At 36.5% G+C, this 27997-nt stretch overlaps 3 protein-coding genes across 5 annotated transcripts in view; 1 reads left to right on the plus strand and 2 right to left on the minus strand.

Annotated features, from left to right (window-relative positions):
* LOC113113835 (PDZ and LIM domain protein 7) overlaps window positions 1-17951 on the minus strand; it is a 33615-nt gene extending 15664 nt beyond the window's left edge. The window contains exons 1-5 of one of the 2 annotated variants that reach the window (XM_026280333.1): window positions 17784-17951; window positions 15123-15221; window positions 6905-7056; window positions 3494-3524; window positions 1777-1952 (exon numbers count right to left, since the gene is read on the minus strand). In XM_026280333.1, the coding sequence (XP_026136118.1) occupies window positions 1777-1952; window positions 3494-3524; window positions 6905-7056; window positions 15123-15221; window positions 17784-17804 (479 nt within the window). In that variant the 5' untranslated portion in view covers window positions 17805-17951. Of the gene's footprint in view, window positions 1-1776; window positions 1953-3493; window positions 3525-6904; window positions 7057-15122; window positions 15222-16309; window positions 16464-17783 lie in introns of those variants that run through there. The other variant, XM_026280334.1, reaches the window with a different exon arrangement.
* A 1633-nt stretch (window positions 17952-19584) lies between these two features.
* On the plus strand, window positions 19585-26346 carry LOC113113836 (clathrin light chain B-like). 2 transcript variants are annotated; one of them, XM_026280335.1, is made up of 7 exons: window positions 19585-19669; window positions 19759-20021; window positions 21609-21658; window positions 21764-21881; window positions 22631-22742; window positions 23655-23708; window positions 24580-26346. In XM_026280335.1, exons 2-7 carry the CDS (start codon window positions 19841-19843, stop codon window positions 24749-24751), a joined length of 687 nt encoding a protein of 228 aa, XP_026136120.1. In that variant the 5' UTR covers window positions 19585-19669; window positions 19759-19840; the 3' UTR covers window positions 24752-26346. The 2 variants fall into 2 exon arrangements, with proteins under 2 accessions (XP_026136120.1, XP_026136121.1); XM_026280336.1 differs by lacking the exon at window positions 23655-23708.
* LOC113113838 (HIG1 domain family member 2A-like) lies at window positions 26347-27992 on the minus strand. The gene is made up of 2 exons (XM_026280337.1): window positions 27771-27992; window positions 26347-26995 (listed from the first exon to the last, which is right to left on the minus strand). Exons 1-2 carry the CDS (start codon window positions 27952-27954, stop codon window positions 26829-26831), a joined length of 351 nt encoding a protein of 116 aa, XP_026136122.1. The 5' UTR covers window positions 27955-27992; the 3' UTR covers window positions 26347-26828.
* Between the last annotated feature and the right edge of the window lie 5 nt (window positions 27993-27997).

Raw genomic sequence — 27997 nt, forward strand, 5'->3', positions numbered from 1 at the left:
ACACAAAAAGAAAACTGGGGGGTTTTAACTGGGTGAAAAAATACACTGTGTGTTTTAAGTAACACAATGGAAAACTTGGAAAAAAAAAACAAAAAAACATGAGCAATCTATTTATTATTAATAAAAAAATATATATATTTTATTAAATTTACACAACTGTCTAAGCCTGGGAATTATTTATATATATATATATATATATACCCACAACACTGCTAAAATAAAAATCAATTGGTTTTTATATTTTCAATTCTTTTAAAATGTAATGTTTTCCAGTAACTGCAAAATTGCAATTAGAAAAGAAAGAAAAGAAATTGTATAATTTTTATTTAGTAAGGATGCATTAAATTTAATCAAAAGTGACAGTAAAGACAGTTATGTTACAACAAAAATCTATTTAATTTTTTTTATTATATTTGTTTTAGTTTTCTATTCAGATAATTCAGGAAAAAAGCATCACAGTTTTCAAAACATAATGACAAAAATGGGTTTCATAATTAATTATAAGAACCACTATTATATGCATATATTTTACACACAAACACGCACACAGACAGTCAGACACAAATATCACCAAATATTTACACACTTATAGAATACAATACTTTTAATTTGAACATTTTTGTTGGTATCATTCCATCAAGACTGCAGGCAATAGTGGCCCTCAGTGAACAGTCGTAAAAACAAGCTTGTAGGTGTGCGGTGCTTTAAACATGCTCAGAATGCTGACGTGACTGAGATCTGAGAGATCACACACACACACACACACAGTGCTAGATCGCAAACACACTCGCAAAGCTCCAGCAGCCGATCTCTGATTCCCTCGCGTTTCCTCCACTACACACTCCAAAACTTCAGAGCTTTCTACTCTGGATCTTAGCAGAAAATGTTCCCACAATCCAACAGAAGTTCAAGTCTTAGTTTTTTTCACCTTTTGAATAAAACAAAGAGCACATCTATTTGAATAGAACATCTCCTTCATGCAATTTGTTTGTGAGGAAACTTGTGTTAAGGTGGATTCGTACAGGAGCCTTTCCAAGTAAGGCTGTTAAGTAATTCAGCACCGGGGCCGTAATGGCACTTTGAGAGCTCAGCAGATTTTATGGTAGGGTCTCGACTCTATAAACAGCAACAGACAACATCAAGTCCTGGCCTAAAGACAGATCTCAACCTTCTCGACCCGGACAGATCAAAACCTTAGACCTTCACAGACTCCTTCAGGTGTTTACGTAAAAACCAGCACAATTTTCCTGCTTCCGACTCCACCGGACTTGACTGCTAACAGCTGTTGTTTTGATCATCTTAAATAAAAGTGCTTGTTAAAATTCAGAAAAAGGTGCAGAATGTCCCCGCAGAGGGATGGCAAAGAGGAAAACAGATGAAGACGGCCTGTTCGCATGGATCCCAGAGCAGTCTGGTCACCGGGGTGGTGATGCAACAGCCTGTTCCAACAAGGAAAACAGACACAGCTGCTTAACGCCATGTTGTTTATCACAAGCACACACAACAAATCCAGAAAAACACTGCAGGCCAGACCCTTCAAGTCGCTGACCTCCAATCTCCTGCCTCACTATGTAGGAACGCAACACAGACTTAAACTTTCAGAGACAATTCAGACAACGGCATCACTGCATCGCCAGAAACACGCAGCCTTGGGAATGACGAGCTCATTATTGTGGACTGAGCTCATCGAGAACGTCCCGTGGCAATCAAAGCTTGTTTTAAAGATGGGATATGAGGCCGGGTCTCTGTCGGAGACCTGGCTGGCTGGTCACCTACCCATTGTGAGTCTGCGGCGAGTTGAAGTTAAGCTTGGGGGCGTATGACACCGGCTTGATGACGGGCCCCTTGCTGGCATTGCCAGGGGCTGCAGAGAACGGCCGTGCCATCTTGTTTATGGCCGTGCTCGGTGCGAATGAGTACTTGGGCTGACTGGATGCAGGTGCGAGTGAATCCTGAGTGTGGAGAAAGACAGTGCAAAAGCAACACCATGCAGGTCAAATCATGCACACACATTAGTGGCAGCACTGGTTAATGCACAATCCCAGACACAATTTTAAAGGCTTAATCCTTGCTAAATGAGAGGATTGTCACAGCAAATTGTGAGCATAGTGAGAGTGGAGGGGGATTGTTTGAGAAGCACGAACACACCCTGGACACAAATATTTATCTTGAGAACAGGCCAAGGTACAGCTAAAAGGTCCTCCTTCATTTCAGCTGCACTCTGCTTCTGACTGGGTTGAAAGTAAAACTATAACTGATATGACCTGGATTATAACAGGCGCTGCTGCAGAGAGCCGTGCTATGGGCTTTTGCAGCCACATGAGGGCGCAGTGTCTACCAATCTCATTTAGAGATTTGTTTCAGTTTTCATAATGAAATAATAATCTGAGTGACATTTTTTTATAAAAATTTTTACCTTTACACAAAATAAAATTGTACAAGTTTATTTTACAAGTTAACAATTTTCATTTAATTAAATATATTTGCTATTTGTGTCAAATATAAAACAAAACAATTACATACATTGCACACATATACACATTTTATACACACACACACACACACACACACACAGAATGTTTAACAAAATATTGTATAAAATAACATTTATATTAATTCATTATATATTAAAAAATATAATAATAATAATAATAATAATAATAATAATAATAATAATAATAATAATAATAATAAATACAAATTACACAAATATAGTTAAAGCTTGAAATTCTATAGTTAAAAATCGAAATGTAAAAGCTGTAAGTTTATTAACTTTTGCTGTTATACAATGCGCACGTGGAAATGCAGATTCAGTCTGGGTTTGTGCATTCTGTGGCGATGCATATTCAACCAAAAATTGTTGAAGGAAGGTTTAAACAAGACCAAAAGCAAGATGTTGAACATTTGAATCAGACTGGAAAACAGACAAACCACCCAAACTTCCGCAATACACTGCAACCAGCACATGAAAGCCAAAAGAGCCATGAAACTTACATGAGAATGAGTTATGAATGAGCTATGAAAGCTGTGAAATCACACTAGTTGAAAGCTGAAATTGAGTATGTGCTTGGGAATTAACTTCGATATTATTTGGGGACAAAGTTATTCCAAGAAATAAGTTAAATCTAAGAAAAAAATAAATAAATAACTTCATTTAGGAAGTCCAAGGATGTCCTCAAAGATAAAAAACAAAAATATTCATACATAAATAGTAAAATATTTACTCTATATATTAATTCATTCTAAGAGTGAAAAAGTTCTCTTTCAGGGGCTATATATAAATATATAATGACCTTACATAAAAGCAAAAACTTCTATGGCAAGAGATTTAGATAGCTAGTGTGTGTTTGCTCAGTTCTGAAGTATTCAAAGCAGCTGAGAACTGGAGAACCACTCTAAATGTACTTCTTCTGATATCAGGAGCTGGTTAAGTGGGTCTTGCGAAAGCTTCGCAGTTCTGTCCAACACAGGAGAAAAAGGGCAGCTGTCTTACCTTCTGCTCTCCTCCAGCAGGATTAAAAGCTCTGCAGAGAGAGAAGCACAGAAAGAATTTACTTGAGCTCATTCATAAAAATTACTCTCTTTCACTGCAATGCTTAAAATGTTAACTAAGGACAGTCTAATGGACAGACAGATATTTTTCCAAACACAACAAGACTCATGGGAATTAAATCGGTTCTTTCTGGTTTCAAATCCCATTTTGTCAGTCTGAAAGGAATGTTGCAGCTGTAAGTGTGAATTAATACCTGATGGTTTCCAAATGATTTTGAGCTGACATGTGTGACTCAAACATGTGGAATAGCAATGTATCAGATTAAAAAAAAAAAAAAAAAAAAAAATCTAGTTAAATGAAGTCATAAACACTCAAAACAGATCTTAAAAACACCTTTTTCCAACTATGCTTTTACTTTTTTTTTTACTTTTGCGCATTCTTCTTGTATTAACTATAAACAAAAACATTTCAAATGCTACTTTGAAGTACCCTAAAGCATCACATTAAAGACCAATGATACATGAACATGATAATCATACAATCACACAGTTAAATAAAAAAAAGGTGTTGTTTGCTGCGCTCCAAATATCAAAGCACCATGGTATTAACATCCAATATCATCACTGTCCTCAAGATGAGCACTGTATTCAAGAACTTCTGGCCTAAACTGGACCATCTAGTAAAAAGAGTTGCATTTCATCTGTGACCTCCACATGAGTCTGAATTTCCTGTGCCTATACACCACTTCCTGTGTCAGCCATGGTGTCCTTTTGCACAGTGGCCTGCTTACAGTTAGCCATTTAGACAGAAAATGTAGAAGCAAATATCACAACAAGACTGTTTTACAAGAGTTATCTATTACAGTAAATGGCAGAGGAAATGAACAGTGTCCAGTGCAACTGACTAATATATATATATATATATATATATATATATATATATATATATATATATATATATATATATATATATATATATATATATATATATATATATATATATATATATACACACACTGACAGTTGCAATATATATCTGAACTGTATATTCTATTTTCAAATCGGTTTTCCTGCAAGGTAGACACACAAACAAATATATAAATCTTGCAATGTTTTCCTAAAATTGATTATACCAGCTTTTCTTGACTTTGTATGCAAAGATGAAATTTTCACAGGCACAAGAAAGTCATTGCATTTTGACAAAATTACAACAGCATCAAGACAAATCACTTCTGATTTCAAATTAAACTTGAACACTGACCAAAAGCACACAAGAAGTGCAAACCAGGACAACCGTCTAAAGCAACAAAGCTAAAAAGAGACTTTGTGTTTAAAGAAACCACAATTGAAGAGGTTGCCCAAATGGCTATCAAAGGCCATGTAAACCAAAACTAAACCACCCTCTGTAATAAAAGTATACTACGGAATAAATACAGACATGCTCAGACGTTTGTCTTCAAGCTTGCCTTTCCATGGGACGCAAACATTGTAATTTATCAGACAGACACACTGACATGTCTGACAACCAAAGCTTCCCAAAACAATAGTCAGGAAACTAGTCATCTATCAGCGTACTGGGCAAAGGGGTAATTATGAACTTTGACAAACAGATGTTTTCACAGTTATGTCACAACAAACTCCACAATGAAATGACTTCATCTAACCATCGGCGATATGACTCATGAGGACACGCCCACTCTCATTCGCACCTCCAATCAGCTCATCCCGTCTCCCAGCATTCCAAAGATGTGGCCTGTGACAAAGAGCTGTCTGGAGAATAGGAAAATTCTCTGCATCATGAACACTTTATGACTGAACCGACCTCATTCATGTCCTCCCTCATTCCACAGCACTTTTTATAGAGAGATTCTCTATAAACTCTTTGACCTGAAACAGCCCTAAGTAATGACGGGGTATTTAATCTCATGAAGAAGTGTCAAGACAAAGTTATATTTCACCCTAAAAATTTATATAAATTTATAAAAATCTGTAATATTGTGAAATATTATTGTCATTTCTAATACTGGTTTCCCATTTTAATATACTTTAAAATGAAATTTATTTCTGTGACGCAGTGCTGAATTTTCATTAGCCTTTACTCCGGTCTTCATTGTCACATGATCCTTTAGGAATTATTCTAATATGCTGATTTATTTTCAGTCCTGGAACAATTGTGCTGCTTAAATCTTTTGTAAACCTGCGATAGGTTTGACAAATGTTTTGCATATATTCACTGGAGTCATGCATATATGAGCTAAGCCCCGTTTTATCGATGGAGACACATTTCTCATAACTCAAGCACAAGTTTTTATCCCTCTTCACTTAAACAGGCCATTACTAACCGCTACCAGCGCTTACCTATGTGATGACATATAAATGATTCTCACACACCCAAAAAAGGAAGAATACCACATTCATAGCTGTGGTTTGGACCATTAAACAGGCTCTTCATCTTCTTGTGTTGATCACAGGGACGGCCTAATGACAGAGCAGGAAGAAGCACATCGGTCACTCTGCAACTACGCTCATCTTTCCCATTACTCATCTCTTAGCCACAGACATTAGACTCTTTCCACCAGTAGCTTATGGTCTGTCTGAGGGCAGTAAGGTCCATTTGAAATGTTCCTTTTTTTGGGCTTTTCCTTTCTGCAGTTGCCCAAAAGTAGTGCAATGTAAGCGATTTCAAAATTGCATCCCAAAGCATTGGAGTTTTCCCATCTCCGTGCTGGAAAGCGAAGGTCAGCTCAAGTCACAGAGTTACCACTATGCTTCCAAATTATCTGCTCTACCTTTAGCCCTCTACCTTTAGTCGTCTGAGCCATCGGAGAGTTTTATTACAAGAAACTGAAAGATTTGTTCTATGCATTTAATACCGTCTGCACAAAACAAGAGGCCCAGAGATCTAGAGCCCATTTAATACTGCTTAAATGCCACAGAAGCTACCAAGGCAAATTATCAGCATGGCACAATGTGATGTGATCACTATTTCTATCTCTATGAAGAAAATAAATGTGATTTTTACTTCTGGGCTGGACTGTTGCACTCTATAAGCAATGCTTTCATCATTCTGAACAAAACAATAGTAACCCACCATAAACAGACTACCAAAATACTATTAACTAAGGTAAATAGTGTCTGACAAAATTAGTTTTTCTTCCAAAGTCCAGGAAACTGCTCTTTGAAGGCTCTTTGATATCATCACAGCTGTAAACGTCTGAGTATCTTTGTTTTGTTGATTCTAATGCAACATGGGTTGTAAAAGTCACAGTCTATCTTTCAAGACTGTAATAAAAGGGTTAACAGTGATGTATTAACCAAAGAACTCAATTTCCTGTGAAGTCATCCTCTCTCCATGTGATACTGACACTCAAATGCGATGAGTAAGTGTGTGTGTGTGTGTGTGTGTGTGTACCTGCTCAAAGTGAGAGCGAGGGAGTCGCTTGCAGCTCTGATCTTGTTCTGTGCCTCCACATGGGTCATCTCCTCTGCGTTGGCATCAGAGATGGACACCAACCAATCCCCAACACCCACTCCGGCATGGGCCGCCTTACCACCTGGGGTCAGCTGAAACAGCCACAGAGAGCAAACATTAGTCAGTCTGTATGTAATGAAGTGTCATGAGATGACTAACTATAAACATTTTAAATCTGAACCAGATTTAATCTTTTTTGAATAGCAAGTGGTTATGAAAACATAAATGTATGCTTTTAGCAGACGCTTTTATCCAAAGCGACATACTAAGGCTAACATTTTTTACCTATCATGTGTTCGTTGGGAATGGAACCCACAACCTTTTGTGCTGCTAACGCAATGCTCTACCACTGAGCCACAGGAACACATAAACACAATACATTGGTTTTGTGAGTGGTTGCAAGGGTACTCTAAAATAAAGAATGTTTTAAAGCACATTGCCAATTGGTTTCTAAGTTGTTTTGGGTAGTTAAAAGGTGGTTTCTTAATGGCCAAAGCCTAAAGTGCTCACTCCCAAGTCTCTGTGACTATTCTGGTCTCAACACATGACTCCAATTAGCTTGTTTTCTCATCTGTCTAGTGGAATTGACTATTAAAGTCTATAAAAATATGGTTAATTGAAAAAAAATGAACACTGGACAAGTTATCAGGGATTAAAGCATGAGGTTAGCTTATTTCTTCTTCTAACCCCAAATGTGAACTTTAGCATAGTGTTGCCTGCCTCAACACCCTAATATGAATCTCCAAAAGGAATAAACTGATATATTTGACATCTAAAAGCTGCTGAATTTAGTATAATTTGACCCAGATTCTGAATGTCTAAATTCAGTGCTCTCTGTTTAAGTAGGCCAGCAGCAAAAGAGAAGATTAGAAACATTTCTCGGAACCTGCAGACCTGTTCTATCAAGTTCTTTGTCATTATTTAATTAAGAAAATAACATTAATTTACAAGCATTCAAAAGCACTTTAGTTTCATCAGCCTGAATAAATGAGACAGGCATTAGATTTAAAAGCAAGATCAGCTAAAAATGGATCTTAGCCAACCACACCTCGAGCTGAGCTCCTCATCTATTCAATCCATGTCAACTCTAAAGCCACTGCAGAGAAAGAAGCAGCACCTTCCAATCAATCAAACTCAACCGCACAAGAACAAACACACCTGAGAGGAAGCAAAGTCTACAGCACAAAGAACTCACGACATAATACTGTTGGTAAACCCTTCATCATAACAAAAAGCCAGTCTAAAATAACCCAGCACTTTAACACAGCATTGACTTTTACAGTCTTACTGTGCAGCGTTTTCAGATAAGACCGACTTGGCAATGAAGTGAGCCACAGCATATTATAAATCACTCAGAAAAAGGCCAGAGGCATCGCCCAAAAGGGAAAGGGAAGAGAATGTAGGGAAATATGCTAGTGCCGGTGTTACATGGAAATTAATATCCAAATTTTGAAACATGGAAAATGTTCTACTTCTGTCTGGGAAATGATGCTCTGTGTGTCATGTCTAGGAACGCATGAGTCACATTCACATGCATGTCCCTGACTTATGCCAAAGAAGTCACAGATTTACGTTTATCGCTTGTTCATTACTGGAACAGCAAAACCAAAATATGAACCTCCAAGTTAACCTGTGTCTGATGTCTTCAGGGAAAATAAGACTAGTGACAGTTTCATATTACTACAGAGTAAAGTGTGAACAACTTGAATGCCACACACTGATGAGAAGGCACACAACCCAGACCCAAGATCCTGCCAAACTGATCTGCCATATTAAATTTGTGAACATTCATTCCCAACCATGCGAGCTCTGCCAAGTTTTGGAGGAATGTTTTGACCCATTGTTGATCTGGCAAGCAGTTCAGCAAGATTTCCGTTGGCGATTAACATTTGAGGAAACTTTGCTCAAAACTCCCACGGAAACGGTAAATAGGAAAGGTTAGCGTTCTACCCTAAAGCTAAAAGGTGAGGTTCTTGACCCAATCAGGGAGGATATGTGTTAGCAAATCCTTTCATTTCAACTGCAGTTGCTCTTTTTTTCTTATGGCCATCAATGGAGAATGATGCTTTAGGAAACAGACGGTGTAGCTTCTACATCTACCAGTAGGGTTAATGAAACAATGCAAAACCTTGACCCTGTGGACTCCAACAGCATCGCCACTTTTGGCAACAAATAAAAGCAACTCAAAATGTAAAATGCTGTGCATCATTAAAAGCACTTAGTGTGTAATAACATCATAAGACGTTTGGTGGTAACACCCTAATGAGATCCAGCTTTTGCTGCTGGCATCTATTTGCATGCAATGCTGTTTTCAAACCCTCAACATCTGCCCTGGACATTTCAGACTCCCTATCCATTCTCCAAATTCGACCACATTTCCTGTCTTGGCCGCCTGCTATTCATTCACTTCAACAAACATTTACAAGTCTTCTCTGCTGAGCTCTGAATGGGAATCTGGAGTTGGACAGCACTGGGGGAAGAGAACAAAAGATATTGTCCTCGAGCCTCTGCCCTCAGGAGCCTGTTTGAGACCATACAAATATTTATGAAACATAAGAAGTATTGTGATGTCATCATGACATCATGAGGAAATGGCTGGGGTCTAAATAAATGTCCTCCACCAGGCGTAGCACTTTGGCAGGAATACAGGAAACAGACCAGACCAGCATGCTCATTTTTCATTTGCAATGGGATCGAGCAGTGTAACATCTTGCCTAACATCCATTTGTGATCAGCGGCAATCAATCAATCAATAAATAGAATGTTCAAAAATACAGGTGATGATTTGTATTAGAATTATTAATTGATGAATTAATTTATTCTTGATTTTTAGAAGCACTAATCACTATCAGAGAAGCAAACACATGGAGAAATATGGGCACAGCAGAAAAAAAAAAAAATGTTTGAGAGACAAAACAGAAGGAAAGAAGACAAGGGAAATGTGTGGTGGAGTATGCAGATAAAGCTGATGGACACGACCACCTGTGTTCCTGGATCAAATTCAGCGCCCAGCTGTTCCTTGACTTGAGTCTGGTGGCAGTAAAGTGCTGTGCTAAGGCCTTTTACAAGTCAAAGGGGGAAGAGTTGAGAAACCTTAAACCTTCTGACATTAATACACAGGACGACACAAGAAATTCAACTTGTATAAACAGCTAAAAACGAGGATGGCGGTCATAGATGTTCAAGGAGGGATGATATGGGTCACAATCAACAATAAAGCTCAACGAACATTTCCCATGCATGTGCCAGAAATCTGATGCTAAATGGGCTTTAAAGTCATGGCCTATTACAAATATTGTAATTCTCCCCAAGACTTGCAGTTGCCAGTCCTTTTGTCCTTGATGGTGCTCAAAGTTTATGTGGTGACCTTAAAGACCACCCTAGGTCAGTTTTAGGCGGTGACTCTAAAGACCACCTAAAACTGACCGTTAAAATCCTTGCAGCATTTCACTTTCCATTTCCTTATGGGGGGCTGTAAGACACTGAGCCTCAGACTAATTGCGTCAGCTGATATGAGTGAGCCATAAATATCTTGGATGTAAGAGCCAAGCTTCAAACCAGACCGACTTCAGAGGTCTCCTAGAGCAGCCACTGCTACGCCTGCTAACAAGCCCTCCAAAAGCAAATAAATAGATATTGACAAACTTGTTAAAAAGACTCTGACAAACTCTGATGATTAGGTCCACAGGCCAGAGACGCTGGGAATATGATGAGTAAACCCAGTATTGTTTTTAACGCAATAGTTCTGCCAATAGTTCAAGTTATTGCCAAAAGTGAAAGTTATATCATTGTTTACTTACTCCTATGTTTTAACCATAAACTCTTTTTATTTTCATTTTATTTTTTCATTGGGAAACATAAAAGCAATTTTTTTAAAAGGATCTTCTTATGACAGTTCATGATAGTGAGCTATCACACTCAAAATGAATTAAAAATCTGAATATGAACTTCTGGAGTCAATAATTACACTTTCTTGACAGCCATTGTAATCTTGAAAAATAAAAAATAAAAATAAAAATATAATAATAATATTATATATATATATATATATATATATATATATATATATATATATATATATATATATATATATATAGAGAGAGAGAGAGAGAGAGAGAGAGAGAGAGAGAGAGAGAGAGAGAGAGAGAGAGAGAGAGAGAGAGAGAGAGAGAGAGAGAGAGAGAGAGAGAGAGCAAGGATACTGTAAATTAAATTGATCAAAAAAAAGATTTCCTTAACTCTTAATTTATCAAAGTCTCCTAAAAATCATGTGGATTTCTTTCCACCAAAACAATATTGAGCAGTATCAGCACTGATGATAATAAGGAATGCTTCTTTAGCATCAGATATAATAGGATCATGTGACACTGACGACCAAAGTCTTCAGCTTTTCCATCACAGGAATAAATTTTAAAATATATTAAAATAGTAAATTTATATAGTAAGTTTTTGCATGTAATACATAAAGCATTAAACATAAAATACTTCTTTTTGAACCAAGTCATCAGCATTTAAGGTCTGTTTTTCTACAAGAAAATAAATTGGATTAAGTCAACTTTTAAAAGCACACTAGCATGCAGATGGCCTAAAAGTGAACAGATAATGACTACAAGCCACGAAACTCCAAATTTAATTGTATGAGGTCTCTAACCTCCAGAGTAAAATACACAAAGTAATGTCTTCATCAAGAGAGCAGACCGGCCTCAGTTTGGCTTAACGTCAAAAAGCTGGAGTCCCCAGGAACAAAAATCACAAAAAAAAATAAAACTCAAACTGTGCTCTAATCTTCTAAAGATTACATCATATATAATTTTCTAATTGCAGTTGAGTTTAATTTCAGCTGAATGGCATGTTGCCTGCTAATGCAAACCAGATGGACATCCACTGATGCAAATACAAAAATCACAACACTTGTACTGAAATGATTATGGATTTCATAGCTAGTACACACAGATCCATCCATCTCGATGCGTGTCATCTGTAGGTTTCACTTTCATTGATTTCATCAGGAAAATGTTCCCTTGAGGTCCAAGAACCATCTGGTTTTGGGAATGATTTGAGACATTAATGGATAGCACAAAAGCAGACAAAGGGCCACTCTGTTGCCAGGAATAGGAAAGCAGCGTTAAAATCCCAGGAATGCTGAAGAAATGTGCCGATGTGTGCAACCGAAAGAAAACAGGAGGAGGAGGAGGAGGTGGTGAAGGAAAGGAGGAATCAAGGAAAATGCTCTGAGAAATATTAAGGCCAATCCAGCTTCCAACTACCATCAGCTGATGAAATGAATCCCTACTTATGACATAGGAAAAACACAAATCACTAATGCTGCTAGACTGAATTAGTAATAGGAGACTGGAATGGTTTTTTTGTGCATTATGTGGTTTCTAGGATGTTACCAGGTGGTTACTTAATGGTCCTTAAACTCCAAAGAGGCCAAACCAAAGACAGTTGTTGTTACAAACGTTGCACCTATGATTCATCTTCAAAACACACAATTTTCATGTTTAGATGATCGATCCCCTATCCCAATTGGATTTATGTGCATATTTAGACAAAAGTAATTAATCAGATCCTCATATTTCATGCCTGTATAGCGCAAACGATGCAGGATGTTACATGACAAAGTTTAAAACACAAGATTAGTGGTGTGTTCAAATCCTTAGTGAGCACCAGCACCACTAATTATTATGTATAACAGCAAACGTTCAAGCAGTCCCTATAAATAAACCACTGTTCCATTTCATCACTCTCCTGTTTGAATGGCCCGTCTTATGCGCCTAAGCCCATAAAACCTCACTCTTTAACCTCTTTGTTCTCCCACTTAAGGGGGGGGGGGGGGGTGACAGACCACCCGTCTTCAAATTATTCTACTTTAGAACCTGTGGACAGAGCATATCTTTATTACATCATGACCTGTTTATAGACCATGACCTGTGATTTAACACTGCATAACTCAACAGTTCAGAACTGGAAGAAGAGGGCGTAGACTTCTGTCAAGCAGAATGAACCACCACCCTTCATACAAGACTAACAAATCACCTTTAACAGTATTGTGTAATCTCAAACGACAGAACAAACACACCTAATGATTCACCTCCTGTCACGCTAATGACTCGCTGGTGTCAACCTGAACACGGGTAGACGTCTGGCTGGAACGTTCTTTAGAAAATTCATTTTCACGTCTGTCGAGAGGTGAAGGCGTCTGAGGAATGATGTGTTTATTTCACTTACCTATGGCACGTGCCAATTTAGGTCACGTGATTACTATTAAGGTAATAAACAGTGATAACATGCAAGTTCGGTGCTTTGCAATTGAGATTGTGGCCTTGCATAGAGAGCCACTGAACTATAAAGAGAATAACTGATTATTCTGAATGGACTTTTTCTAGATTTTTCTGAAGCTCTGTTCCTGCAATTTACTCGCAAAATCAGACGATAGGCTTAATTTCTAAAACGATAGGCATCCTTTTTGCCATGCTAGCTCTAGCGTGAGAAAATGCCGGTATCTGTTAAATCCTGTAATGAAATCATTCTTCATAAACACAAGATCCTGCACTGTGCTTTATGAGAAACTAAATCAGGCTAAGAATGACACGCACAGACACGCTCCTGCTATTGCATAACATCTGGCAGCAGCAGGCGGCTTTATGACCGGCTCTAAACTGACGGATGAAGTCACCATTTTGACTGAAGCTGGGAGTGTTAGTGCAAGTCATCAGCGCCGACAGACGTCTGAGAGCTGAACAGATGTAGACAGCTGCAGGTTATTCTACCATGTCAGACAAAGAGTTGTAAAGTCTGGCAAAGCTTCAAACACAGAGAATCTCGCTGATATTGTTTCCTTGACATTTCGAAGCTGATATTCACACAAAAGCATTAAAAAAACTCAATATTTAGAAAAAGCATTTAAAAATGAATGCATCCAGAAAACATCCATTACCAATGAGCAAAGCTGTCAGGAACTTTGAAACTTGTGGTGACATTTTCAGCCAAGTGGGAATAGTTACTCATCTCAAAATGGCAAAAAAAAAGCCAAACAATCAATATCAATCATTATTTAGAAGCATATGCTGATGAAGAAAAAGACACATTACTTGAATCAAAAAAAAAAAAAAAACGAACATGCAAAAAAATCTTCCGTTCATACAGGAAAACAAAACACTTGGTATAGATGAAGTATGCAATTTCTGCCACACTAGCATAACTGAGTAAAACTGAAATCATATTCCTTCTAACTACAGGTCAAGACCCTACAAGTCTGCAATGATATTTCCAAATGTACACTGAAAATAGTTCACTAAATACTGATAACAGTGGAACATCATGTGACCACAGCTGGCTGATGATGCTTCTGGGAAACACACCACTGGACAGAATTTCTTATGTGTACTCAAACTAAAAAAATCTTACTTATTATTGTCTGTGCACAATAATCTTAGATATTTGAAAGTATATCAGCAGCATTTTATCAAAACCAAGGCCTCATTATTTGTCCCTATGGTATTCATATACTGTACAAATGAAATGACCTTTCAGGTCCACAAACGCACTAGCTACCAGAGCTTGTGTGTATATCACAAACAACACTGCTCAAATAAGGAATGGAAATTCTGCGTCTGGACCTGATCTGTTCAATATGCTCCATTCGAGGTACTATTAAGCCAGGATTCAATGACCTTAAAGAGAGAACAATGCATGCTGGAAACTAAACAAAGCATAACATATCCTTGTGAGGAGACATTTGAATGGAGTTTTGAAAGCAGCCCTTTTCTTACGGCATTGATATCAAGCGCTGACATGTTTCTGAAGGAATGCGAGTGTTGAAATAGACCTCACGAAACACTGAGCACACTTTTCTCATTAACTCTTATTGCATTTCCTTATGAGGTTGCGTTTGATGCTTTTCTGTGTGAGGAGGCGGCAACGTAAACCGAAACAGAATTGGTGCAAACTTCATTATGGGGATGAAAACACCTTGAGTGAGCGATGGGTTCACGCTATCTAAATTAAATCGGCGAAACGCCTTGTTCATTTGTCAAACTGAAAAGTTAAAGGGAACAAATGAGATGAAAACATCATTTATAAGCAGCTTACAGCTTAAGCTGTAAACAAAACATGCCTTTTACCCATCGCTACATCCAAGATGGAGGTCACTTACCCTGGACACGGTCAGGGGCATGTTGAAGTCCTTGCCTCCCTGAAGCCGAAAACCCCAGGGAGCAGGTCCGTTGAGCGTTACACTATATATATTCATTGCCTGAAGAGAAAACAAACACAAAAGAAAGATTATAGTCACAGTAATAATATTATAAGTTATTCAGAGCTCCTAGCAAAGCTGAAACCAGATGTCTGGTGTGCTGCTGACATCTGACTCTCCGTGACTTTAACCTTACAAACTTTATGAATTGGAAGGTAGATTGAACAATTATATAATACAATATTAAACATAGTACATCTAGCTTTACCCTCAAACATGCAGTACAAGTTATATTTACACTATAAACACTTCTAAAAACAAAAGAAAAAAAAATTATTGGCATCTGTGGTTCCACAAAGATATTTCAACATCCACAGCACATTTCACTGATGAAATGAATATATATTGTATACTGTTATCGCAAAGGTCTCTATGTAAACTTGAATGAATAAGTAACTAACTTTATTTGCATACAGAACTATAGCAAACCTCAACTGCTTGATTGGTTATATCACCACACAATGTAAACTATATTATCGCCCAGCTCTAATCTGCTAAATGTGACTATGTAAAACGATATTATTGTTCTGTGAAAAGCGCTACGCAAATAAAGTTGACTTGACTATTCACTGTAAGTTCACAGTACTGAAACCATTAGAAAACACTTTTATTCCTGAGTGACCAGTTGTTTGCTGTTTAACAGCGGTCTCCGTGGAGACATTTGAGAACTGGCTTATTTAAATTAATGATCAGGTAGGTGACAGAAATAAGCACCTATAGATTTCTGCAAATTGCTGGTCAGTGAAACACAATGAAAGTGCAAATTATCTACACTCTTGCAAATCCACAAGTTAAAATGCAATACATTAAATCCAACCCATGTGTGATGACAGAGGATTAATTTAACAACTAACGCATTAATGAGACATTAACCTAATCCACCACTGGCACCTCCAGCACATCATTGCATCACTATGTTGATTATGTTACAGGTTGGTACAAGAGTTAATGGTAACATGACATAAAACAGAAAGCCAAGGACAAGCTGAAACCTCCCTCTCCCTGTGACTTATGGTCTCCAAACTCCAGAGGCTTATCTTATCCCACACAGAGTTTACCTGCTACAGTGTGGCTTGCTGCACACATACCTTATGCCAAGGGCCAAACTTGTCACCCAAACCTCCAGAAAACCAAGTGGAAATCAGGCACTGCGAGATAGCCTGACTTTCTCACTGCTGGCAAAGCTCAACTCCCTCCCCTCCTTCTCTGTGACACGGGTTCGCTCCAAGTCTCTAATACTCCACAGGCTATATAAGGAATGTAAAAGTACACCAAACTATTTCAGCCCAACACCCACGAGTCACGGAGAGGGGGAGAGAGACCAAGAAAGAGAGGGAGGGAGTAAAGGAAGAGAAAACATGTACTACCTCAGATTCTCTGGCTCTAGATGGAACACTTAAACCCATAAACTACTAGAAAAGACATCAGAAGGCAGGTTGGATGGGTGGGAGGCCAAATGAACATTCCTCTCAATGCGGATAACATATGTTGCATGGTTGCACGATATTGTGACAGCAATTTGAGAGCGCAGCGGCACTCTTTTGCCCTGTGGTAAAACTGCAATTGAGAAGACATTAGACATTGTGAATGGTCTTTTCGCACGGTGCGAATAACATATGTTTTAGACGGCAAAAACGTACCACCCAAAGCAGGTTGTCATATTGAATACAATTTGAGAGGACAAAACTGCTGTTGTTGTTGTCATACCCCGTGGTGAAACTGTAATTGAGAGGGCACTGTACTTTCTCAAAGGTCTCTTTTCTGATGCATTTCAATGTTCCACTAACTACCTCCAATTTTATACAGTCCTTTGTGATAAAAAAAAATTACTTTCAAAATAACATTCATTCAGAAGTCTGACATTTCACCCCCAATTGGTGAATTAGAACGTTATGCTTAAAAACTGATAAAGCTGAAGAAGCACATAATTATGCATAAAACAGTCAAGTGTTCAAGCAGTCTGAACTCATTTCTGTCTATGGGGTTATGTGAGTGCAAGAATAAATCATGTACTTTGCAAACTGCATGCAAAGAAGTATTGACCCATGAACTACACATAAACTACAATAATTTGTTTAATTTAACTTTTTTTCTTCAATAAGGGGAAATAAGACAAATGCCAAGGCCCTTGTGAAACTAACTGACTAGGATACACAATCTGCAATAAACTTACAACTAACGGATTTTTTTTTTTTTTCATCCAATTTCCCACAGAAACAATATTTAGCTCATTAAAAGAGAATCCATATTAGATGCAAAACCATGTTAATATAACGAATTGAGTGTTGGGGGAGAAAAAGTAGCCAATGCATTCAAATGAATTAAACATGCTGAGCTATATCACAAATCCACATTATAACATTCTCAATGACATCATAAATCAAAAACACACAGCTCAAACTGATGCTGAAGTTTGCCATAATAACTGGTTATAACCTCGCTTCTGCAGTACTTCTCATATGAGTATGTAACCTAGAAACGCGATACACTCTTCTTTTTTTAAAGCCCGACACCGGTGTTACACAGTTCATCCAAAAAGAAGCTTGGAAGCAGCGCATTTACCTCTTTCTGATCGGCAGACATAGCAGCCTCCTGTCTTCTGAGCTGATGGGCTCTTACAAACAGATCAAGTCAACTTTAAAACTTTCTGGACTTAGGCGTCAGGTCGCTCACAAAAGCCGCAGGTTTTCCCTGTTGGATTTTCTTTTAGTAGGACTCTGATCATACGTCATGCGTCACGTGGAGGCCTGACGCACGGGCTCGGTGGGCGCGCCCCCGTGGCCAGACTCACATATGTTTTATGATGTGTTTGAGTTAGTATTCAATTACATATTTAATGAGAGTCTATTACCCTCAGGCAAGTAGTAATCGTGCTTTGTTGAATACAGTCACAGTTTTTTTTTTGTGATTTCTATTTATTATTATTTCTATTTATTCATTTGTTTCTACCAATAATAATTCGTTGTTTAATTTAATTTGTCGATTTATTTTCACATTTGTTTGTTTATATTTCAGTAGGATTTTATTAGGCTATTATTACATGTAAAGATAGCTATTCATTATTTGTGGCTTGGCTTTGACCAGATTTAAATGCACAAACATGATTAATATGTATTAATCTCAATGACATAATGATATCTGTATTTTTCCAATTCAAATAAAGATCAAAGGAATTAAACGAAATGCAATTACATAACCAAACTAATTATATATACGAATAAACAGAAGAAACTGAGATTAAAAGACTAAAACGTCTCCAAGATGCTTTAAGACATCTACCTGCAAAGCTACCTAAAAAAAAAAAAAAAAAAAAAAAAAAAAAAAAAAAAAATGTTCAAGTGCACCTGGGGCAAAATCTGCTTTAAAAGCAAAAGATGGTCATACCAAATGTTGATTTAATTTAGTTAATAGAAGTTAATTGATAAAAATAACCGGACAACATCCTCATGTTACAGCATTTCTATACAAGTGCCCAATACGTTTAACAGTACTGTAGCTTTGCAGGTAGGTTTCTTGAAATGTCTTGGAGACATTGCCACAGTTCTTGTGTATTGAGTCTGTCTCAGTTTGTTTGTTCTGTTTCTTCATGTCGTTCACATCTCATGACTGATGATGATGAGATCAGATCTCTGTGTGGAGAACTGTCTGTTGTCAGAATACTTGTGAAAACAAAAATCTCACTGGATTATTCCAATTAATGGCAAGCTGAATGTTTGGAAATGCAAACTGATTTACTTACACACTACAACAAAAGATATAAATAATTGACTTAAACCTTTGTTTGTTTGTTTGTTTTTTTGTTTGTTTTTGTTTTTTTGGTAGTACTAGTGTTCAAATAGTTTTGGCCACCATACATATATATATATATATATTAAAATTTTAGACTGTTTCAAATTATTTTGGGGAAAAGGTCAATGCTAATGCACTTTACTGTATTTTCAGATACTTTAGAGATCACTGAGGTGTAGGAAGAGCTCAGGATCATGAAACTTTAGCTACTATCAGAGAACTGCTTTGACATTAAAAAATGTCTCAGTAAATCAAAGCATAAGTACCTATAACAGTCATGCAATTGTGCTTTGACATAAAAAAAATGTCTCAGTAAATCAAAGCATAAATACCTATAACAGTCGTGCAATTGTGCAACTCAGCTCAGCATTGCATTTGGGCAGTGTTATACAAATATGCTTAAATGTTATTTTTTTTATAACCGGTATCTTCCATAAACACTTTTAAAGACGAAAAAGAAAACAAATCATCACATCACATTATGAACATTCTGTCAAACACTGTTGCAGGGTTGAAGTGTGAATTACGCACTGACTCCAGTAGATGGAGACAAAACACCACAAATCTACTGTGCGTTCAATATTTATTGTTACTGAAATTTCCCCAACAAGAGCTGCGTGTCATTCAACTCATGGCCAACCTGCTGCCATAAAAACAAAGTAAAAATTATTTTATATACTTGTACAACGCATAAATCTGTCTATTTTTTGACCTTTAACAACTAATGTAAGTTTATTTTTCCTTTAAGCACTCCTCCTAACTTGTTTGAAGAACCAACAGCTGGAGGGTTTTAGTGCTGCTTGACGGAAGCCGGTGTTACTTTGTTAAACATGGCTGACGACTTTGGCTTTTTGGCCTCCGACAACGGAGTACATGTAGAAGAAGATCCGGCCGCGGCGTTTCTGGCCCAGCAAGAGAACGAGATAGCCGTGATCGAGAACGACAGCGCCGGCTTCGGTGCGCTGGAGGACGGCGGAGCTCCGCACGAGAACACATACACGGCGTTCGGAGGTGAATGTGTCGCCTGCTATAATTGTTAATGTTATACGATTATTATAATACCGTTATTCGACTATTCAAGTTTAGTAGTATAAACTTAATGCAAAATCTAAGTAGGCTACAGCATCTTTCTTACATGTACATACCAGTAGGCTAATAACCTACTATGTAAATACCATGGTATACGAATGATACTATGAGTGGTATATATCACCCCCCCCCCCCCCCCCCATTTGGTTTTTGGCATTTTCTTTCGAAAAGTAATGTGGCAGCATTGCCCTTACTGTACCGTGAAATATTTACAAGTAGCCTATTTTTTTTTTAGAATCCCATGACACATGTCCAGAACATTATATTATATTATATTGTATTGTATTGTATTGTATTGTATTGTATTGTATTGTATTGTATTATATTATATTATATTAGTATATTATATTATATTATATTATATTATATTATATTATATTATATTATATTATATTATATTATATTATATCGGACCTTGGTCCACAAAACCAGGCATAAGTAAGTACAGGTGTATTTGCAACAAAAGGCAAATATATATTGTATGGGTCAAAATTATTGATTTTTCTTTAATACCAAAATTCAGTAGGATATCTGAAGTAAATATCATGTTCCATGCAAAACTTAATTTTTGATTAGTAATATGGACAACTTTATAGGGCACCTTTAAAGGTGATTTTCTCAATATTTAGATTTTTTTTTTTTTCACCTTCAGATTCCAGATTTTCAAATAGTTATGTCTCAGCCAAATATTGTCATATCCCCACATCAATGAAAATCCTACTGGTTCACATATTATATTATATTATATTATATTATATTATATTATATTATATTATATTATATTATATTATATTATATTATATTGAAGTACAATAGTACTGCTACAGTACTTTAGTAAAGAATAGTGCACATTAATTCAATTACTTAAAACAAAAATAACCACAATTACAAGTTTACAAAATAACAACTGTATTTGTTGTTTGTTAATGTTATTCGTTATTACTTTCTCATTTTAATAATAACAATATATAGCAGAGATGCTCTAGTATGAATTGTGTGGTAAGTGACCTACACGCATCATCATCATCATCATCATCATCATCAAATTGATCCATAAGCTGATAGTCGTGGAGAGGGATTAATCATGATTGACAACAAACCATGAAGACTCTGATTTGGATGCTTTATTGTTGTTTAGTGAATTTCAATCTAATGCCACCAAATCAAGTTTTTCAGTAGACTAACATCACATATTCAGCTTTAATGCTGCCAAACTGTGAAGTTAAGACAAGCAAGCAAACTGGAAACGCGCATTAGTAAAGGCTATTTGTGCATGACAAAAGAGTAGAGACAATCAAGGTTGCTGAACTGAACCGCTTTGAAAAGTGACCACACCAGCCCACCTGCTGACTAGATCCAGAAACTGTGAGAGAGGTCTTTATGAACCCACAGTCCGACAAGGTGTGCTGCATTCCAGTGATGCTAGTAATGTTTCTATAGTCAACGTAGCGTAGAAACTGTTGCTGAACTCGTGCTTAAACTCGTGCTGTTTCTGCAATTTGAGTGCAGGTGATTTTGGAGACGAACCAGCTACTGCTGTAAACGGAGATATGTTTCAGGTGAGAGTGGTTAGAAAAACAACTCATTTTGTCGTATTAAATGTTCTTCAATTGGCAATTGTGCCAGGAGCGGACATTGTTAACGTACATCATGTGTAACATTAGGACACCAACGGCACAACTGACAGCTACTCAGCCATTGCCCAAGTCGACATGCAGAGACAAGAACCTGAGAGCCTGCGCAAATGGAGAGAGGAACAAAAGGCTCGGCTGGAGGAATTAGGTACTGAATTATTCCCTGTATAATTTTAAATAACCTTCAATAGGAAATTGTGCTTTTTGTCTTTGTGTGTTACAAACTGGATAGACTGCCAAAGTTAAAATTTTAGATGGGAGAAATTTGGCTCTTAAAAGCTGGTTTAGACTGTTTTTCATTCAAAAATAACATTTTTTCCATTTAAAACCAACTAATTAGAGTTTTTGGCAAATATGTTTAAAATGATCCAGGTTATTCCACAAAAGGCTGGTCCCTTATTAAAGTGACCGACATTTTTAGATCACTTGTCCAGCTGAATTCTGATCACTTCACAAACCATTCTTGATACAAATGAATATGGTGCTTCTACAGTGGCAGCAGTAATCAAAAAACTCATTTAAAGTTATACTACAGCCACAAAATAGACATCAGTAATCATTTTGCTAGCAATACATAACCAAAAAGTTAGAAATGAAAAAAAGAACACTTCAGTCAATGGAAAAACAGTTTAAAAACCTTTATTCAAATAGCTGATTTATAATAGAAATATGAAGTGTAAAGACATAAATGAAACAAGACAAATGTATTGTGGTGTCAAATATGAAGGTACATTTTGCTTGTTTTCTTATTATATATATATATATATATATATATATATATATATACGTATATAAGATATTGTAATCTTATATTTATTATTATTATTATTATTATTATTATTATTATTATTATTATTGTGTGTTGGGTGTGAACTTTCTCTGTTTTATGATGTGCAGATGCAGCTTCTAAGGCAGCTGAGGCTGTGTGGAGGGAAAAGGCCCGGAAGGAACTAGAGGACTGGCATGCACACCAGAATGAACAGATGGAGAAGAATAAAGCCAACAACAGGTATTTTCACTCTAACATCCAGGCTTTATTGAGTTGTATGTATCTGTTAGGGAAAATTAGGATGCGGACAGTTGTGAACGACCAGACAAGGTAATGGAGAAATCCTAATAAAATGGTTTGCCGATCTCTAAAATACAGGCTTACTATTGTCATTACTATAATTGTAGCTGATTTTAAGATTATTTGTTTGCTGAAATATAACATGTTATAGATGAGGTTCCATCTTTCTCATACGCGTAAGTAAATGTAATGAATTCATTATAAGTCTTACTACTGACATACTAATGCCAGCCACCTCTTACACGTCTCAACAGACACTTGCATGATGATATCTGATTGTCTCTGTTTTTTGACAGTAGTTTTTCATGTGCAAAGAGAAGACCAGTCCTAATGCTGTCTGTATGCTTTTAATTCTTGATTGAAATCTCATGGACTTTGACTTGTGTCATATTGCAAATAGTTATAATTTTTTATTGGGTGTACTATCCCTTTTATTCACGTTACAACTTACAGTGTTGTGCGTGTGAATTTATAGCAGAGAGAGATACAAATGTCAAGTTAAATAATCAATGGAGGAATGTTCCTGGTTCAATGCGGGTTAAGCTCTTAAAAAATTTCACTTTCTCCTCAGAAACAAAATTACTGTATTTACAGTAATGCACTTAAGGGATGATCAAATTTATTTTCTATGGTTATGGACAGCGTATATAGTGTTGTGTCTTTAGTCTTCTTGGTGTCATGAAAAAGTATTTGATGTACTTTAACACTTGTTTTCATGTGAAGTTTGTGTGAGACTGACTTTCTTCTTATGTATCCCTCTCTCTCTTTCAATCTCCGGCTCCCATTTTTCTCTTCCTTTCATTTATCCTCTTTTCTTTTCCTCTTCTACTGCCCTGACCGTTTGTGCATTAGGATCGCTGATAAGGCTTTCTACAAACAGCCCAACTCTGAGGCCATAGGCTTTGTGTATGTTTAACGCAAATCAGTGAAATTGCATGTAATTGCACTCAGTTTCTTGCTTGCATCACATAAACAACCATTCAAAAGACTGAGGTCAGTAGGATTTTTTAAAATGAAAAAGTTCCCATGCTAACCAAGGCTGCATGTATTTAAATAAACAATACAGTAAAAACATTGTGAAATATTATCCAAGTTTTCTATTGGAATAGATTTTAAAATGCTGAATTTTCTACAGCAATAACTTCAGTCTTCAGTGTCACATGATCCTTCAGAAATCATTCTGATATGCTGATTTGGTGCTTCAGAGGCATTTGCCATTATAATCGATGTTATATAGTTGTTGCTTAATATTTCTTTTGCTTCTTTCACGATTCCTTGATGAGTAGAAAGTTCAAAAGAACAGCATTTATTTAAAATAGAAATCGTTTGTAGCACTTTAAATGTCTTTACTGTGTCTTTTAAATAATTTAGTGCATCCTTGCTGAATAAAAGTATCAATATTTTTCAAAGAAAATCTTTCTGACCCCAAAGTTTTGAACAGTGTAATTAGTTTAACTGTATGCATGCTTTATTTCTCATTTCATGTAGAGATAGACCAATGATACAATTTTTGTCGATGTTCATGCTTAATTTCTTTTAACAGGTCTGTAATTTCCATCTTTCATTCTTTCTTAATAGCTAGACATGCTGAAAAGATGAAATATTTATATCTTCTAAATTGGCTTTGTCAGTGTGTTTAGACCTGATTAGGACAGAAAATAATACCGGTCGATCTCTAAATTCATTTGATGTCTCAGATGATGACAAGTGACATGGCTCCTACCTAAGCATCTGTGAAGTGCTTCTTCTCATGATTCTCTCCTGTCCGTCCATGTAGAGAGTCAGAGGAGGCCTTCCTCAAGGAGTGTGACGATGACCGTCCTGGAACAGAATGGGAGAAAGTGGCCCGTCTATGTGACTTTAACCCCAAAACCAGCCGTCAGACTAAAGACGTCTCTCGGATGCGCTCCGTTCTTATTTCTCTAAAACAGACGCCTCTGGTCCGCTAATGTAACTCCTTCTTGTATTTCCCAGGCTTTCTTTCTGATCCCTCTTGCACTTTATTTTATTTAGGCTGGACACTTTAACAGATTTAAGCGTTTATGTTTTTAAAAAGGGTCATTGAATGTGTACACTTTACTGTATTTAAAATTCATATTTATGTTCCCTGGTGATTCATAAAGACTGTGGCTTTTCCATATGTTAAAGAACATATTGTAAGTGTTCCTCGATCCATTGAAAACACGTCAAGTTTTTCCCTTAATCCCAAGCTACATGAAAGGCGACAGATGTAGCCAGAAGTATTTTGGTTAGCTTGTGAGTTCTTTTTGTGATTATCATGACATTTGCAGAGCCCAAAACCATTAGACAGCATTAATTCACTGGATCCAGTAAGTGTCTTGTTGCCTTGTTACACAGGAAAGGAAGTGTTTGGTTACATTCTACACAGGAACACAGTTTAGTTACAATCTCTCACCCTATATAGCATTTTCGGTAGCACTTTATTTTACAGTCCTGTTCCCCATGTACATACTATGTACTTATTATAGTAATTACAATAACTATGTAATAACTAGGTACTAACCCTACCCCATGTAGTTACCTTGTATTACCAGAACTTTCTTAGATAAATACACTGTAAGTACACTATAAGTACATGTTAGTAGACGTACTGTAAAATAAAGTGCAACCGTATTTTCTTTATATACATTTTTTTCCTAAGTTGTAATCAGTTTCTGGTTTTGCCATTATCTAAGTTTGTGTATTTTTGTTCACTGCCAAGAGGGACTTTACATTTCTGAGCTTGCTAAGGTTCTTATTGTATTATCATTTACACATTACCAATGTTCAATATTCAAATAGTTATTAAGTAAGAGTGGAGTTTCAATTCAATGTGCATGTTGCGCATAAAAGCTTCTATTATACTTAAAATAGAAGAAATCTTTTACAGATGAAGGAGAAATACTCAGATTTAACCTGCTAATATACTGCTCCACCGAAATCCTTAATGGCACATTAAGCACGTGCCTGTGCTTACATTGTGGTTAATGTTTTCTGTTATGTAACTTACTATATACACAAGGGACTACTCATAATAAGTTTGAACCATGTGCTTCTTGTGTACAGTTTGTAATCATGGCCTCGGTCTACAGCAATGAATCATGTGCCTAAAACTCTTCTCACTGTGAGACTTAGTGTCTATCATTCAAAGCTGCCAAAACCACTTGAAATAAAATGTAGCACAATAAGATAATGCAGGTAGTTGCATTTTTGCATAAACATGCTGGATTTGGAACAGTAACACATTTTATATAGCAGATTTTGAATTTGTAATCCTACTTGTTACTTAATGGCATAAGTATACATGATTGTTTAATGAAGTCTGGAGGCATTTGTTCTATTGAAAATGTAATTTTAGTTGGCTTTTAAGATAACTTTTGATGGATATTACAACAAATGATGGTTTTGTAATTTAAAATTGGTTGGATTTCACACTCCCCCTTTTATAGATCACTTATCCCCTACCCTGACTCCAAAATGTGTGCATGCAATAATTATTCTGTATTCAATAACACGTTAAATAAAATGAGTTCATTTAAAAACATGCATTCAGACAATATTTATTGTGACTTTTTTTAAACTGAGACTAACATTTATAACACTTGGAGATTTAAGTTAATATCAATAATTTACCATTTTATTTGCATACAATATGCAGCACCTTTAGTAGTCCATCTAAATACATACAGAAAATTGAGCTAAAAAAAAAATCCATGCCAATAGTCAGCTGTCTGGTTACCAGGATTCTTCAAATATCATATTTTATGCTTAACAGAAGAAAGAAAATAAATTATGATTTTTTTTTCCCCTTTAAATGTTTGGCATATTGATAAAGTTTGGAAAATAGTGCCATCTGCCAACAGTCGATCTATAATATGAGGTCTTATACTGGGCCTTTATCTAAAGAAAATAAGAATGCCAACAATTGGCATTTAATGTTCAGTACATTCCATATTGATGTCACATTCCACCCATGGACCGTTTAAGGCTCTTGTCAGTGTGGTCAAATGGTCTGCAGTCTCGTCTTCACTGCTTGGGCTTCAGTGCTGTGGCAGCCACACCCACTATAATAGCAACGACGGTGAAGCCTTGAGCGAAGATACGGGCTCGCATTAGCAGCTGCGACTGTCGAGTTTTGCCCCGTCTGAAGGCACTGAGGCCATAGATCAACGCTCCTGCTGTTCCCAAACAACCTGATAAGGAAGAACACCAAAAAAACTGAGCTTTTTACTACATACAACAAGAATTCAAAAAGTTCATTCAAAAGTTTGATCAGTAAGGTTTTTTCCCCTCTCAAAATAACTTATTAAATGGTGCATTAAACTGATCAAAAGTGACATTAAGTTAAAAAATATTTTCATTTCATGTAAATGCTTTCCTTGCAAAAATAAAAAATTAATATAAAGCAGCAGAACTATTTTTGACAGTGATAATACATGTTTATTAAGTGCCAAATCAGCATATTACAATGTGTTATATATATATATATATATATATATATATATATATATATATATATATATATATATATATATTGTGCCAGAAGGATTTCTGAAAATCCCGTTTTGCCATCACAGGAATAAATGATATTCTGAAATATTGAAACAGAACATAATTTTTACAATTATAATACTATCATAATATTTAAAATATGTTTATTCAAACTATATTTTGATCAAAAACTACTTTGACAGGAGTAAACGACAGTCAAAGTCTGCACATTTAACTTTAGTCAGCGCAAAAACTCAGCTTCACGGAACATGCCATGTATGTTTCAAGATGATCATCTTGATCTAAAATGCACGAATAAAGATATCAAGTATATTCAAAACTCAGCATTTTATATTCAATGGTGTTTAATTGCTGGCAACCAAAATCATATTAAATTTCATTTTGGTGAATCATATTTTGCAACTTGTCACCGTTTACTGTTTTATCAAAGTCCTTCTCCGGTTTTATGCAACTCACCTATTGGGACGAATGGATTCTCCTTGGTCTTTCTGATAAATTTGTCTTTAAAAGTCTCCTCCTTCAATCTGGGAAGCGGGGTGAAGCCCTCGATTGCCGGAGGCTGAGAAAAATCAAACACGACGGGTGGAGGATCCCCTTTGCTCGGTTGAGTTTGGCCAACCGGGGTCGTTGCAGTTGCCATGTTTAGACCTTTACTGCACAGGAAGTGGAATAAACAGAGAGAG

This window comes from Carassius auratus, chromosome 14 (genome assembly GCF_003368295.1).
Source record: "Carassius auratus strain Wakin chromosome 14, ASM336829v1, whole genome shotgun sequence".
NCBI classification, from domain to species: domain Eukaryota; kingdom Metazoa; phylum Chordata; class Actinopteri; order Cypriniformes; family Cyprinidae; genus Carassius; species Carassius auratus.